The sequence below is a fragment of the Aythya ferina genome (genome assembly GCF_964211825.1).
Source record: "Aythya ferina genome assembly, chromosome: 4".
Taxonomy (NCBI): domain Eukaryota; kingdom Metazoa; phylum Chordata; class Aves; order Anseriformes; family Anatidae; genus Aythya; species Aythya ferina.
In genome coordinates, this window is record NC_140300.1 from 70035052 (window position 1) to 70052747 (window position 17696).

The 17696-nt window shown below is 38.9% G+C and overlaps 1 protein-coding gene across 2 annotated transcripts in view; it reads right to left on the reverse strand.

The window, feature by feature from the left end:
- Positions 1–17696, reverse strand: part of PPP3CA (protein phosphatase 3 catalytic subunit alpha) — a 190353-nt gene that overhangs the window by 33355 nt on the left and 139302 nt on the right. For both annotated transcript variants that reach the window (XM_084519424.1, XM_084519423.1), the window contains exons 4-7: positions 15970–16081; positions 14852–14997; positions 12421–12560; positions 1499–1576 (exon numbers count right to left, since the gene is read on the reverse strand). In XM_084519424.1, the coding sequence (XP_084375550.1) occupies positions 1499–1576; positions 12421–12560; positions 14852–14997; positions 15970–16081 (476 nt within the window). The remainder of the gene's footprint in view (positions 1–1498; positions 1577–12420; positions 12561–14851; positions 14998–15969; positions 16082–17696) is intronic.

A 17696-nucleotide genomic window follows, 5' to 3' on the forward strand; every position in this document is an offset into this window, starting at 1 on the left:
CGTGCCTCGGAGGTGAATGTACTGAGGGGAAGGGCATGTCCTCCCGTGACCTCCCAGCTGCTTGCCCTTCTGCATGTGCAAGCGAAGGCAAGGCCAGGGTAGAAAGCATGAGAAAGGAAGGGGAAACAAAGGGTCAGATATTTTCGGTGCTATGTCTAATCTAATTTGGTCTATTCGCCACCTTATTAACGCCTGCATATTTTCATTACTTAACCTTGCTGCCTTTTGTAAAATAAAAGGCTTACTGGTCCAACAGAGCAGCATACAGTTGGTCAAGCATTAAACCTGCAAGTAACTGGAAGCAAAGCAACCAAGAAGTACTTTTGTCTTACTCAGAGACAAGTAACACTAAATACTCCTCTTTAGAACCTCAGCAACAAGAAACTGAAGAGTCTGGCAACCGTCCACAATAGTTGCACTGAAACCACTGTACAGTCTCCATGCAATCCCTTCTACAAAATTTTATTTTTCACCATTTATTGGAAAGCAATACAATAAAGATGAAATTTCATTACCCTTGGGTATTTCATGCCAGTTATTTTTGGCAGAGTAATAGATTGCTTTTAATTGCATTGAGGTTTTTAAGTATGTGATAATTCAAGCATTCAGAACAGCTTTTTATATGCGCAGTGAGTATCGACCTCATTCCTATAATCTTGTTACTTTATCTTTCATTATTCTTCTGATTGGGTAAGGTTTTTACCTCCAAATAATCACAATAAACACGTTAATAATTTATGCAAGATATGCAAAACTATTTATTCAGGTACCAATCCTTCATTATAATCTCACAAGTTTGGTACATTTCCCCAAAGAGATTATTTATTTATTTATTTTAAGTGGCAGAAAAAAATGCTGTCTTTACACTGGCAATAATTTCATGACCAAACTATCAACAATACCCAGTACCTGACCCCGGGGCTGTTTTTGCACACAGTATCTTTAATAAGACTCCTTAAATTCAGTACTGATACTCCTGCACAAAAATAATTTGTGGCCATTTTGAGTTCCCTTAGGTTATTTTCTTGCTAAAATGTAAAACCAGCAGGCCCAGAAGTTTCGTTCATGTACGTATTGAGAGAAAACAGTTCTGGCCATCAGAAACCAAATCTCTTCCTAGGCACTGGGGCAGTCTGTGCGTCAGAAGTCTCAGCCACACTTGCAAAATTTCTTTTGCTGAGCTGAATTAGTTTTCCCTCCAACACTTGGCAACCAAATCACTTTGGGCCACTGCACGCCACTTAAAATTGCCAGGGCTAAGTGGGATATATGAGGATTCATTAAGTCCTGTAACTCAGTAGCAATCACGTAGAAGACTGCGCATTCTAATGCCAGTGTATGCTTTTGTATCTTTAATGAAAAGCAAGAGCTGTTGCAAATTAAAATTAAGTTTCCCAGTTCACTCTCACTCAGTTCCTCTTTCTTTCCTTGCCATGTCTGACAACAACGAGCCATTATTCATTATTAGTGCCCCCTCTCCCTCTCCACACGCACTTACCCAGCATCCTGGGCTTCATGAGCTCGAAGTATAGATAACAAGTTATTGTGCTGGAGGAATTCACATACAGCAGGGTAACTGTTGGAAGAAAATAACAGCACCTGTTATGGCATTATCAGAAGCACCACATTTAGCTCTAGCTTTCAGAAAATGTTTCATCCAAAATGCATCATTCATGAAATCAGCCCCTGCTCTGCTGGCAGATTTCTGTAGAGACAACACTAGAAGCAGTACTTTTTTCCCCCCACCCCATAATTGCATGGAGAGGAATGCTGTAAAGTTGCAATTCATTACAGTAATCACCTTGTAGCTTGTGGGAAATTTCTTCCACTGTGCTTCACGATTCAATGAGCTCAGAAAAAGAAAAAAAAAGCAATACAACGGTTGCTTGCAACAAACAACCTTGCACACACTAACTGCAGCATACACAGGCTGCTTACGGACACCAGATAATGTGGTATGTGAGAAGAGTAGGAGAAAGAAAGGAAAAAGGCAGAGCTGCTTCCAGATTCCAGATTTGTGATCTTCTGAACATCATCTCCCTGGTAAACAAGGATCATCTTTCCCCTCAGCAACTTCAAATGTAAATTGCATGACTGCTGAAAACCCCCCAAAGCCTGCCCATCAAATACATCCTCCCAAGGCCTGTTCTCCTGCATGAATGTAAACAAAACCATTAGATGAAACTGGTACAAATTCCTCTGTCATGATAATTTTCACTGCACATGAACAGTGTTGCTTTCAAAGAAAAATTAGGAGCCTGTTGTCACCACCTCTGCACCACAAAACCCATTCGTACCATTAAAGACACTGACCATGAATGAAAAGCACGTGCAACAAAACCACAAAATAACCTGTACTGTCAAAACTGCATACAGGTGCGAAATATGATTATTTTAGATATTTATTTAAAATTATACCTAAATAAATGTTACAGTACTTGAAATCACTCCATATTGCTGCTTTCTAAAATAAGTTGTTTACTTCTGTAATGACTGTTTTCTTCTTGCTTTTAAATCACTGATGACTTTCCATGTTCAAGGACAACCAGCACGATGGCCATCTATCACCTCAAGCCAGGAAGCAAAACATCTCTTCTCCTATCAGTAGTAATTTAATGCAGAACTGTCCTGGCTTCCCCCGTCAGAAGCCAGCTATAGCAAGAACAAAACAGGACTAAGAACATGCTTGTAAAAAAGTAGAAGTAGCAATGGAATAATAAAAAAAAAAAAAAAATGCTTCACAGATCTGACAAATCCTTATTAGGCCTCTTAAAGGCATCAAGGATGGGAACGACTTTATCCAGATGACATCTACAGGCTCTTCTCTTTTTTCCCCCCTTCAGGTCAATTCTATGCACTTTGTTTTGCTTTATGAAGATTTATTTGCCACCCTTGAAACCCAGCAATCATTAAGTTAAGATGCTACATCTTTCACGATCATTCATCCTGGCAGGGAAGCGGGCACCCCACGAGGTAGGAGACAGCCTCAGTCCAAATCCCGGCACCTGGTGACCCCACGTCTGAAAGGCACTTGTGAATTTTGCCTTCCTCGTTGGCAAAGATCCAGCACGGTACTGGCCCCATGCTCACAGGAGCTTAAAGAAGTCGCGTTTAAAACATTAATCCTGGGGAGACGGCAAGTGTTACCACCTCCTGTCACTTGCTTTGTTTGATTAATGCTCACATAAAGACAAAATTCCATAATAACCAGGTAAGAGCGCTAGTGTGCTGTGCCGCCCTGCCCTCAGCAGTGCTTCTCAGCACCAGCAGACGAGCCATTTGTGGAATCAAGGCCAGAGATTCTTCTAGCTTGCCATTATCAGGCAGCAGATATATCCACGAGACATATTTTCCTGGAATGGAAGCCCAGGATATGGCACACAGATGTTACAATTCCCTCGTCTCGCTGCTGGACAAGTTGGAGAGCAAAAATAAAACCTGCTGCAAAAAAAAGAAAAGCTGACGACAAATGATGTAAACTTCACAAAACAGCTCTGAAATTTCACCTGACGGCTGAAGAAAAAAGCAGAACAGGCCCTGCATTAACATCCATTCACCATGTTATTTTCCAGTATTGATTCAACGTCTCCTGTAGTTCAAATAATAGGAGAGGCGGAAAGGTTTAAAAGAGGAAATACAAGGTGTCGGGGAAGACACCAAGGCATCTCCGTGATCACTTCTGTGCTGGCTCTGCAGCACAATGGGCTCACGGCATGCCTGTAAGTAACACAAACCAACCTGCAGAGTCTCTGGATCTCTACGAGTAACTCACACACAGGTATCACGTTATGGGGCTGTACGTAGCATCAAAGGGACTGCTACGAGCACACTGCTTTGCAGTACCTAAGGGGCAAGATGCAGTCATACAGCAGGAGCATGGTTAAGCAAAATACCTAAGTAAAAGCTGTTGTTAAATATACTATGTTTAAAAAAAATAAATCTCAACCAAACATGATAAAAAAGACCTGCTGTCCCAGCCATGATTTCATGGGCCACCTTCAGAGCCTGCTTACAACCACTTAACAGCTCCATCCGTTTCTTGCTACTTGCATGAAAGAGATGAAAATTCATGAGAAAAAAAAAAAAAAAAGCATAATCTAATGCCTCATCTTTCTTCGGTTTATCCAAGGGAAAAGCTACTGTTCACTTCCAACCTTCCTGCACATTTTGAAGCTGAAATGTTCTCTGCAGCTAGAGCCTACAAACCCACTCAAAGGACACATTGCTGGTTCCAGATATGACCCACCTCCTGTATATTCTCAGACACAGGTATGGTATATGGAATTGTCTAAAAAGATTGGAAGGTATAAAATAACTTAAAACTCCCAGATTAGATAGGGAACCGCAGTGATCTCAAATGCTGACAGGCTGCCATTCAAACCCCTGGCAAATGAGATCTCATTTGCATACATTTCTCTTCATAATTAATTGTGACTAAATGTAGACTTATGGTACATTTTGTTTAGAAATTTTTACATTAACTTCTGAAAACTGGGGTCTATAATGAAAAATCTGATAGACAGTTGATTATGTTCATTATCAGTGCAGCTGCTCAAAATGTCTAGACTTTTTTTTTTCTATGGTATTCTTTTCATCCAGTGTTAAGTACTGCTTTTAAAGAAGATATAATGAAGTGGTAAAAAAAATGCTTCTAAATAGGTTCTTCTTTCTATCTCAAAGTAGAAAAGTTCTTAAAAAATATATCTTTAATTATCTTATTCTTTATACAGCTATGGAAAATAGACTTCTATTAGCAGGATTTGGCTCTTTTTCAGATTCCATAGGGTCCACTACCTAGAAGGACAGAGAGGCCAAATAGTGCTCCATGCACACAGAGGAAAATTGGGCTGCCATCTTTTCCTGCGAGTGAAGCATGATAATACTCCTGTCACCAAACCTCAACCCCACGAGCAGCCTATCCTAGTATTTTAGTTAAAAAAATGCAAAGCAACTCTCAGACTTTTTTTTTTTAGCTGCTTGCTGAAGTGAGGGCTGGGGAGAGGCAAAGTTTTCAGCTGCATGCAGCTGTTACAAATGCTTCACCAGTTTGACAAATACTTTGTAAATATGAGTTTGCTCCTGCCTAAATGTGATTTCATGTTAAATATCCTTCAACACAAAATATAGAAAAAATTTACAGTAATCTAGAGAAGCAAATTCAGAGATATAAAATATGAAATCCTGAAGTTCTGGGCCTTGGGAGAACTGGATCTCACAGCCTTCAGACAAACAGCAGCAAACCCTGGAAACTGCCAAACAACCAAAGATTATGGCAAAGGTTAATAGAAACAAGCTTCTACAGAAGAGATTTGCCACTTGGATTCTTGAATTATCTTTTTTCTAATTAAAATTGCTGGATTTTCAAATCTTTCTTATCAAAACGGTCCTCCTGTAAGCAAATTCCCAACTTTTTTTTCTACCCTTTCCAGAAAGCCTCTCCTCCTTGCCCTGCTTTGCAGAGCCCAGGCTGTAATTCAGCTGAGCCAGAAATAAAACAGTTGGCCAAGAGAGAAAACAAACAAACAGACCCCCCCCCACGCAACAGGCTTTTCCAGAACAACCTACTGCTCTGCCTGCGCTTCATGTGTCATGCTGAATCACAGAAGAGCAGTGACTCACAGAGAAAACAAAATACCCCAGTGCTAAACTAGAGATGTTATTCTCCATGGACTGCATGTGTTATTCCCTCCTTCTGCACCCCTTCTTCATTAAAATTTCTCCTGCATATTTTACTAGTTTGGAGGTATTTTTTGCAGGATCAATTTCTCCCATGCAATTGTGAAATAGAAGCAATATTTTGCTAGCATGAACCAAAATGTTAGATACTGTCAAGCTGGTCTTCCAACAGCTGGAAAAACTGAATGGACTGCACAACAAGCACACTCAGCTACATGTATACCTTGATAATCCAGATTGACCTGGACAGGCTGGAGAGTTGGGCAGAGAGGAGCCTCACGAAGCTCAGCAGAGGTGAACGCAGGGTCCTGCACCTAGGGAGGAATCATGGCATGCCCCAGGGCAGGTTGGGGGCTGGCAGGCTGGAAAGCAGCCCTGTGGAGAAGGACTTGGAAGTCCTGGTGGTCAACAGGTTAACCGTGAGCCAGCAATGGGCCCCTGTGGCCCAGAAGGCCAACGGGATCCTGTCCCGCTTCTCAGCCCATGCAATGTGCTCTAGGTGACCCTGCTTGACAGGGGGGTTGGACTAGATGATCTCCAGACGTCCCTTCCAACCTTAACCATTCTGTGATTCTGTATTATTATTTGAGCAAAGTTTATATTGCATCCACAAATGTTCTTACACTTTAAGGTAACAGGCACAGGCATCTTGGGAGCATGGATCTCCTTCATTCTGCATCAACAGCATCTCCTGAAGGCACTAACTCTTCAGGAAGCCTTTTAAAGCTACAAAAACACCAACAGTACAGAAGAATAACAGCTTCCATCTCAGCCTCTTTTAGATCTCCCCAAATTACAGCGAACGATCCTATGCTCCAAGAGCCCAGTGATCTCCACCTCCCGCATGGCCTGGCAGGTCAGTTCCTAGCAGGCACAATTTAAAGGTTTCAGCCAAGCACAACTAGAGCCCTCAGCTAGATCTAGGATCAGAGGAAATGTGAAGATAGAGCTAAGCAACCTATCTGACATGGACAGGACAGAAAATGAGTCATACATTCGATAACGACGCTTTAAATATATTTTGAAATGTTTGTAACATAAAACAAACAAAAGAGGGTATCTACACACACTGGTTTTCTAGAAGGTAGGAGGAAATGACAAAGATCTACCAAGACAGTTGGCTTTCTTCCCCCCACGTTCGCCCCCAGATGACTTTTTGGGAGCTGTAGAAGCAGACATAGCAGGACAACAGCAGAATGTTCTGGCAACCTCTCTGCTCTTCACCAACCTGCCTTTAGCCCTGCTACGTGCACCTGGCTAAATGCAACTTGGACAGGTGACTAGTGTCATAGTAGTAACTCCAGAGCTTGATAATATATGTTAGCACATTCACAAATTGCTCTTTTGATTAAATATTTAAAAAAATAATCATTTTTGTTCATACCCTTCACCATACCAATAATAAGGAGATGTACACATTTCCTTAAAAAGAAGGCATTCAAATTTAGCCCAACAGCTTCAGAAGATTAGATGCAGGTATAAAAAAGGTTTTCATCAAAACAGATTGACCTTGCACTTCAGTTGTCAAAGACCAAAGTCAAAAGCAAATGCTTTTGCTACTCCATGGTCCTAGGAAGCTTCTATCACAGCTCTTTCTGCCTGTTTTCTCCTACCCTTCATCGTGCTGTCTGCACTGAGAAATGGACTAAGGAGCTGCACTGGATTAGAACACATAAATACATATTTTTCTTCCCTGCAAAGTCATTCTTTTCAAGACTGGATGTGTTCCCAGATCTGATGGAGTACACGAGCAATCCTACTAATACAGCTGATTGCATAATATGAAGGCAGCATAAGACTTCTGGCCTTGGAGATGGCAGAATGAAAAGGTGGGCAAAATAATCTGTTCAAAATGTTGCTACAGCTCAGAAACATTCATGTAACTATGCCTCACACCCTAAGGTGAAAGGTGCTACAATCTTCAAAAGCTTTTTAGCACGCATTTGTCTGGTGCTCGCATACTCACAAACTTAAAATATGTGTAAAGTAAGCCACTGAAATGATGTGCTAGCATGGCTAGAATAATAATTCTTCATTAATAATTCTTAATTAATAATTCTTAATAATAATTCTAGCCTACAGCATCTGTAAGGCCAAGTCAGTCCACTTTTGCCCAAGGCTAGCAAATGAAGAACTTTCAGGAGTCTGCAATGCTAGCCACTCTTTGTTACCATTAAACATCTCTGCCTTCATTTTTTTATTGCTTTTTAAAAATATAACAACGTAATCAACAGCCAAACACTTTTATATATCTCAGCATTCCCTAAGAGCTAATATGAAGCTCACTAACAAGATCCATGAACCTAGAGTGCAATACCTGCAGAAAATTTCCAAGTAGTTGCTCTAGTTCTAATTCCATCCATTGGCTTGGGCTGGGCTCATGCCACTCTTGTGCTCTTGTTAACAGTTATTAATTAACCAAGCCTCATACACATAATGAATCCCAGAAAGCAAGTGTTAAGCTTGTGCATGTGCTTACTCCTGATAGGAAGCCCTTTCCATAGGACAAGACACAGTTAATTACCTCCGCGGCGTAACCAAACTCCTGAAATTCTTCACCAGAGCTTTGACACAAAGGAAATGAAACAAGCTGGGCTCGGATCCAATTGCAATTTTCACGGTTAGGACTACATATGCTCATAGTAACTTTGTCTAAATGCGATGAAAGAATATTTTAATTCTTCATCCATCCCATAAATCTCCTGGGAACAATGACATCCATGAACCTAGTATGGTTTGGACAGGAGAGTTTTCCCTCCTGCCTTCACAATTGCCTAAACCCACTTACTGGCTCTCTCTCCTTAAGTTAGTATTATTTTCTGAGAGGGAAAAAAAAAAAGTCTAACTGACTTCTTCAAGCTTTCTGTTCAGCGAAAGAAGCCATTCTCAACATAAGTAGCAGTAGACCTTGTCACGTTAGATGCATTTCTCACAGAAATGCTCGAGTTACTGTAACCCTTCTCCATGAAATCAGTGCAATGGGTCATTGGCAAGATCAGTGCAACCAGCCAAGCACAAATAAATATACACTAAATAAATACAAAGCAAAACTACATACTCTGATAAACAAAGAGGAAACACCTTTACTGGCAAGCGGCTGAAAAATCTGTTTAAAAAAAATAAAAAATACAAAACAAAAACAACACACTCAAGGAAAAATTACTTCCTTTGTTTGTGACATTTCCTGAATACAAAGTAATTTTCTACGGGCTAGGATAGAAGAAAAGTTTTGCTTTAATAATTAAAAACTAATTTACACAACTAGCACTCCATTAATTATCTTTTGCTTCTTCAAGAAATTGCATCAACTAACATGACCAAAACTGTAAAGGTCACATGAGCTTTTATTTCAGAAAAGGGAAATGAAATCTCATCACTGTCGTTCTTTGTTTACTTTAAGGTACAAAGAAATTAAATACATTTCCAAAAATTACTTTTTTCTCCAGCATTGTGTTACTGCTATTTCCCAGGATGCACAGATTTTGGCAATCTACAGTGTGAATTGTTGCTGGATACAAAAGACATTTATTAAGTGCTCACTCTTAGCACCCTTGAAAATTAAGCTATTCTTTACATCTCTAAATGACAGGTTAGGTCTGTAATTTCCAGAACTGAGATTTTACAGTGCTAGCCATACTAGCTTCAAGGACTGTTATACAAAAGGAAATTTCTTGAAGAAAACCTTGATCAGTTTGAAATTCAATAGACTGTGAGTGATCACCTAATAAAAGCAGGGGAAAGATTGTCAGATTCATGTAAACTACATTCTTTATAATTTCTCATATATACTTAGCTCATACAAATGGCTCAACAGTTCACAAACGAGTTGTGGATGAATAGAGAAGACTGAATGTACTACTGAGCTGGAAAGCCCAATTAACACATTGCATGTACACAGTTGGAAAGCTGCATCACTGTTGAATGCATCTTTCTCATAGCATTTTGTTATAACTCTAAAATCACTTTAAAAGTCACTTGGAATTTGCCATGATCACGAACATGTCTGATAAAATGACAACTATTTCTTACTGATACTTCCTGTAATTAAGAGATCTTAATCATCTAGAAATCATTCTTCTGGCTTGCATGTCTCTGAAATCTTTCTGACCTTCCTACAAAATGCCCACTGCTATCTTTTAACTTTCCATTCTGAAAATGGCTAAGAACTTTTATTTATCGAAGAATAAACAAAGTCCATTCTATCAACAGACAGCCTTGAGCAAGGACTGCCTAATTAAGTCATTTCTTTACAAGCTGAGCTGCTGTTTAGGAAAACATGCTCCTTTTCATAGGAGCTAACTAGAAAAGGCAAGCAAAACTAGATGCTGCACAGTGTAATCATGGATTTTTTTTTATTAGTATTATTTTTTTTTGCCATGAATTATAATTAGGTAGGCAATTAGTGAACTTAAAGAAAATTAGGTACGACTTTTTAGAGTAACACTTGCTTTTATATAACCTCAGATAAAGTTCGCAACAAGCTAGGCATCTGCTAGTGTCGTTATGCAGTTCCATTTTCCCCTCACACATTACCTCACATCTAGGCATCTTGCAAATATTTCATCTTTTCCTGAACACGCACTTTTCTGAATATGAAACGGAATACTGACTAGATCTGATATCTTACATTTTCAGGAGAAAAAAAGGATATATACTTTAGGGGAATTTTAGGGTAATTTTGAGAAACAACCCTGGAAAACAACCCTAAAATCTAAAAGGTGCTCCGAAGGAGTCCATAACAAGCATCTGAGCACAAGGCATGTCTGCAAGGCTTTTCACATTTCAAGAGAGGTTCATGAGAGGAAACTGCTATTACTCACTGTTTGTAGTGCACAGTGCCTGGGAGTCCTAGGCATGCGTCAAGCGCAGCGTTCAGCGTTATTCAAAGGAAGAGGAATGATTTTAGCCCTCGGAGTCATAAGCCCATTTCTCCACAGATCAATTGTTTGCAACAGTTTGACACCTTCTTTCATAATGAGACCAAACACATTTATTGAGCACATTCCAGGTTTTATTGATCTGAGCGCCGTGGTGTTACTAATCCACAAAAGGTGCGTGTGGACAGCACAGGCTGCGGTACAAATGGCTTTGTTCTGAGCCCAGCCCATGCTGGAGCAATTACAGCTCAGAGAAAGGAGTAGGTAAACTAATTTCTATAGGTCAACCCATCAGTTACCTTTCTGCTAACATTACCAACGAGGGGGCAGATTCTAGCAGCTCTGTCTCCTGGTTACTGGTGGAAGTCATCGATTTCTTTCTACATGTTACTAAACAGCTAAGGGTCAGCTACGCTGCAGGTGAGGTCTTCTGAGATCACTAAAAAAGCTGGATTCCTCATTTCTGCTGACGTCTTTTGGAAAACCTAGACCTGAATATCGCTAGCATGGACTGAAGTAGAACTGCTCCCTTCAGAAGGTTCAACAACCTCTTAACATTTTGACGGAACCTTTTTTTTTTTTTATATATATATAAAGATTTCACTGAATACATTTCTCATTCTGCCACTCAACCTCCCCCTGTGTCAGTTCCACTCCACTCCTTTCCTTGCAAGCTTGCCTGAACTTCCATAACAGCAACAAAAAACCCTCAAAATCCCTACAGCGTACACCACAAAATCACCACCACCATCCATAAGGTAACACGGACTCTTCCTATGATGAAGAGGGAATGGAAGCAGCACTTGAGTAGTTCTTCACCAGCAGCTGAAGCAGGGTTTCTACTGCCTGGTGTCCACAGGACTCTTAAAACCAAGGAACCTACCACTGGGAATGGAAAAAGGCAGCAGCCAGCTTCCCTTCAGATCAAACTGAGAAAAGGGAACTGGTCGATTGCTTTGGTTTCCCTGTGTGCTGACAAGGGCACATACCCAAGCACCCAAAGAAAGGCACTGCTTCAATGTACAGTAGTTAGGGTCTCCCAACTCTTTACACTGACAGAGACACATAAAAACCATGCTTAAAGGATAGAATTTTACAACAACTACTAAGCAGAAAAGAAACAGGAAGCTTCCTTTAAACAGTCACAAACTGACCCACAGATTTCTTTTAGATTTGCTTCTATACCCACCACTATTACTTTTTGGTAATATTCTCAGGTTTATTTTTAATATATATAAAAAGAAATCACTTACAGATAATTATAATTTGATGTCCTTGCATTTAACTACATACACGTTTTCTGCAATAACATCTGTGATTACAGGCAACTTGTCTACATTTCAGCTCTTAGCCAGTCCAATTTAACCAGTACTGTTCAAATACTAAATTTCATGGGAAGAACTAGTCCCAAATTTAAGCAGAAGTTCAATAGACCTGGAAAAAACGTGCCTGTGTGGAGAAACCAGTTTTTACCTACCATGCAGAGCAATAGGTAGTGAGTCTTCCAACACTAGTATTTTTCATTCAAAATTAACTTATAAGTTTCAAACTAGAAATGTAGTTAACTACCCCTTTTTAAAAGAGTAAAGTTCATTCCCTAACTTACAAGGAGAAAAATAAATGAAATACATGGGCTTTGGTGAATAAAATTAAGTTATTTAGGTTTTTACAGTCGTGTGAAGAAGGCAAGACACAAATAAAAGATGAATTTACCTGAAAGTAAGCCCAGCCTGCAGGGAAAAAAAAGGACCAGACCTTTTCACAACCCAATTATCTAAGAAGCACTGTAAACTTCAAGCAAACATTTATACCAAACCAGAACAAGCTGACACGGAGAAATCCATTAAATCAAAGAAGAAATGTTCACCTGTAGAAGTACGAGCACCCCCTGACTGTGTTGTGAGTAAAGTGTTCCTGAGTCTTCTCATTTCCAAAGTCCTCTAATGGATCTGACCACAGGATGTCACACATAGGTCCGTATGCAGGTGGTTCCTTGAATCGATCTAACTAAGAAAAATAGGAGACAAAGAAATACTAACTTCTTTCAATAGAAACACTGAAGCAAAGGTATTATTTTTTTCATTCCATAGGTTGCCAAACTAACACCCAAAGCAGACTACTTTTCGGCTTTGGGTTACTCTCAGCTTTAAAGAACTGGATTTTGAATAAATAACAGTAAAATGTTCCTTGCTAACACTGACGAAGAGAAGCAGTAATAGATATAGATGAAAAATAAAGAGATACAGTGGATTCCCATATGATGTGATTTTTTTTATATATATATTTTTTATGTTCTTTGTGAATATGGAAAAGAAAAAATCAGTAATCCTGTATTTTGTGATTTTTCAAATATCATTGCACTTGACTAATGTGACTGAGACAATTCAAGAAAAAAATACAATAGTTATTTCAAAGTTAGTTCCCATTTTACTTTCAATACATTCATATATATATATATATATATACATATACATACATACATATATATATGTATATATATATAAACACATTTCTGCATTACAGCATCTTGCCATGGTATTCCTGTTGCTCCCATAATACTAGCTCTAATTAAGCAGCTAAAAATTACTGTTTCTGCCTGGTATTAACAGACCACTGGCATTAAAAATTTAAATTATATAGAATCACACTGCATATAAGAGTATGACAAAATATGAAAATATTAGAAAGCAGTATTCCTCTGTAAGCATCCTTTAATACAAAAAGGGTCCTTGTTAAGATGGCTGTAAGAGTGAAGCCAGCGGTCCAGAACATTCTCTAGAAAGAAAAAGGATCTTTCTCTCCAGAAAGATCAAACGATGATTTGTTAATTATTTAGAAAAAAAAAAAAAAAAAAAAGTAATTTTCAACCAGAAAGAAGTGGTCTTACCTGTTTGCAACACCAAGTTTATGTCTTAATGAAATCGCCACAATTTTGCCTTTGCATCCTCATTATGAAATATTCATAGCATACCTACACTTCTAACTTATTTCAACCCTCTAAACAATTAATGCTTTTGTAACTGTAACTCATTGAAACTAAATAACAATTCATAAATATGCAAAAACAATTCCTACTGATTGCCAAAGATGAATAAACCTACTGGGAAAGGGGAATGATTGGGGGGGAGCGCTGAAGTGAAGATGTTAATGATCCTAATCTAGAATCTAAGCACTAAACAATTTTGCTCTGCTATTACACTGTTGCAAAGCCAGCTAATTTTCAGGCAGAGAATATTTTAGCTTAATGAGATAGTGAACCTTTAACTCAGAAATCAAACTTTGTATTCAGTAATTTTTGAAAGTGCTGTTAATATCTTAATCTAATTGCATTTAAATCAAAATATGTAATTACTGATTTAAGAATTATATTTTTAAACCATATTTATTTCTTAGTAGGCTAAAAATTAGCCTTAGAATACAATTCATCTTTCAGTATCTTTAAGTTTCAGAAGTGTGTACCCATATTTACAAGTTTCAAACTTCATGCAAGAAATATGAAATCTATACTGCTAGAAACGCTAAAAACGAATGGGCTAAATATCTCTTTTACCAAAACACATGAAAAGAATTAATCCTTGATAGCATGCAACAACAGAGTGCATAAAGATATTGTTTGATATTGTCTAAGTGGGGCTCAGTAAATTGGTGCTTACATTATACTCTTGTGTGATGAAAAGTTTCTTACAAGCACTGCACACCCAAGTGCAGTACTATTAAAACCATACCAGAAAATTTTGACAACAAAGTTCTCGACTTTCTTTTAAGTAATAATGTTTTGACTATAATTATTGCTATCATATCACAATTTTTATTATGTTCTTTAGATATTGTGAGATTTTTCTAGAAATAAATAAATATAAATAAATAAATAAATAAATAAATATATTTAAAACTTTTCTCCAAGAGTGCAGAATGCCTAACAAGGTACAAGGAATCATCAGGTGGTATGCCCACAATGCGCCAGTAGATTTTACTTACAAGAAATTAATACTATGTTTATTTGTTCCTAAATACTGGTTTCCCTAATACAATTTTTATTTTATTTTTTCAGAACACAAAGATGATAAATCCTGCATTATACTGGTTGCTGGTGATTTCTTCACCTCAATAAAACACCACTAATTGCAGCAATTCCTTTTACGTTCTATTTAAAAAGACCTTTAAAAGGCAATAATGTCAATGTGAACATTGAAATGACATACAAGCGACTTACAGATATAAAAGTGAGAAAGGATTCAATTTCTAGTTATCGGTGATTAACCGTTCTCTCATTAGACCCGAGCACTACTCAGACTTACTTTTCTGATGTCATCTAAGGTGTTGATCTCTGGAGACAAGCCACCATGTACACACAGGAATTGTTGGTTCATCAGAGCAGCCAAGGGAAGGCAGTCGAAGGCATCCATGCAGGCATCGTATACTCGTTCTGAATATTTGATTTTACCTTTTAAAGATTAAAATGGTATCAACAAGAGCAACCAACGCTTAAAGGAAAACAGCAACAGAATGCTACTTAATCCTAATCTTGCTGTCACTGCTCTCTTGCACTGAGAACTACAGCAAAGCTTGGTTCATGCAAAAAAAACCTCTAAGGCTACTGTTACTCATTGGTGGAAAAATTCATTTACTATTTGAGGTGAAACTAACAGAAGTTCTGCAAAGTTCATTAAATTTTTCTTAAAAGCTGTAAATAATCAATTTAATATGCCATTGTTGTCTCCCAGGAAACCTATACAGCAAGGCTTAAAAAGTCTGCTGAGTGGTAATCAGCTACTGCATTTTCACTCAAAGCTCTCTATGAAGTAATCAGAACTTTAGCCCAGTCCCTTACAATTAATTATCTACCAAAAGACCATTATAAAATGAATGAGGTGGTACAATGAAGCCGAAATGTTAATTTACCAATGCGCATATTAAAGTCAGAAAACCATGAAGCCTTTGAGCCAATTAACATTTCCTTTATACCCGCTGCTAAAAAGGCAACAGAGGAGTATGGCAATAGCTTCAGTTTACAGTGCCCCAGAAAAAAGTTTCATTGTGCAAGTGAAGGTCTACACCTAATGAGCTTGTGTGTGTCACTGCATCCTTTCTTGCAATACAGAAAGGAATTTGTATTAAAAAATAAGTGTACCAATAAGTGTAAGCCAATTTACAGGGTAAGAGTGAATTGCACTTCTGATCAGAAGTTAGCTCAGAGACTAATCCCCTCCTTTCTCCATCACAGGGACACCCTCCCCAACCCCTGCAGGATGTCGGCCCATTCGGGGAACAGGGATGACAGCTGAAAATTGCTCAGAGTAAGCATTAGGAGTACCTTAGGAATTACTGATAGGAAAAGTGAGTATCAAATACGAAATAACAAAACGAAGCTGTTGAACAGGGATTAAAGACAAGACAGGCTATAAGGTACACTTACATTCTTGCTTAAATGTGAAATACTCTGTTAAATGTCTACATTCATGATTCCCACGAAGTAAAAACAGTGTTTTGGGGTAAAGGATTTTCAAGGCCCACAAGTACAGCACACACTGCAAAGCAGAAACGAGAAAGAGAAACATAATTTATAATTCATTACAAAATTCAACCATTGTGTTCCCCCCAACAGCAAAAAGAAACAGCACGGAAAAAGTACCCTGCATGAAACATGTTTTCAATGTTTAAAACTTCATCATTCATGTGTTTATCATGTGCAAACATCTCTCCGTGCTGAAACATGGACTGGCAGAAGCTGATATCGGTGTTCTCTGGTATCAAAGTCTCTGACTTTGGCTAAATAAATCCCTGCTCAGCCTTCAGTTGTTACAGCTATCAGGAACACCACGCATCTCCAAAACAAAACGCGTACACTCCACCTGGAAGGCCAGGCAGAAATCTGCCGTGGAAAGTATTTCACCGGAAGATCTGCACATCCTGCCTGAAGAAAGACTGTTGCCCTAGAACAATTTAACCCACACTTCAGGAAATACCTTAGCTTCCAGTATTAGAGAATTTCTACAGGAATACTTGCAGCAAACGCTTGCTTGTTATTCACTTTACGCTGTTCTGCACAAATGGACGAGAAGGAAAAATCCACAAAGCTCTTGCATTAAATGCAGTTAGTACAAAGCCTCAGATAAAGCCTTTTGTCTTCCCAGACTTCGATTTGAGATGACATTTCTTGTAGACGTGTTTTTAAAAGGCAGAAAAGGAGACTTGGAGGGGCAGTCTGTGCGGAGACCTCTCGAGACCATCTGAACAAAACAGTTGTTTTGAAACAAAACTGACATGGCACCAACGTCAAAGCGTGAAGAAACTCCTGACAGATGAATAAATCTGCAACCTTCACAGAATATTTATCACTTGCATGATGGCCCTGGCCAGGTACCTGGCTGACAAGCTGGCAGCTCCAGGGAAGCCCATGGAAATGAGACACGTCCCATCGCATCCCACGAGACCGCTGGATGCGCTCAGCCTTCCCTCTGCTGCCAAGCTGATGAGCCCACTCTTCGGAAGAACGTGGCAAGGACCATGATGGCCTGGGGAAAAGCGAGCTACAAACCTGTCTGAACGATTTCTCCTCCAGCCCTTCCTGCCGTAAACACCCACCAACTGCACGACTGTTGCACAAGAAACAAAAGGTGTCGAAATTCAACACTTTCATGCAACCATCCCCTAATGGCCTCCCTTCATTCTGTTGGGGAGTTGAGTTACCTTAATAACCAACAGCCTGGAATGTGGAAATGTACTTCTGATAGTGGTTTCTGCCTAGGGGAAACCCTGCGTTTTTGTCAGCTTCATGCCTCTAAATACAAACAGTACGAATTCCCTTCTATGATTCAGAGTGTCTTCATAAAAAGGAATAGAAGATTTATGTTAATCGTATCTGAACATTTTGATCTCTGCTCCCATTTGCTTCACAGTCATCATCTTAAAGGAAAAATGATGCCGCATTTCTCCATTTGTGCTAAAACCCACACTATCTATAGATAATTACACAGCAGCAGGGGTTTTACAATGCTGCACTTTGTCTTGAATTTATTGTGCGTAAACATCTAGATGCTCTGTCTGGACTCCGTAATTTGTTTGTTTATTCAGAGGCTTTAGAGGTAGGTAAAAAAGCAGAGAAGATACAGGCAGCACCCTCCGGTACTTAAACAAACAAAT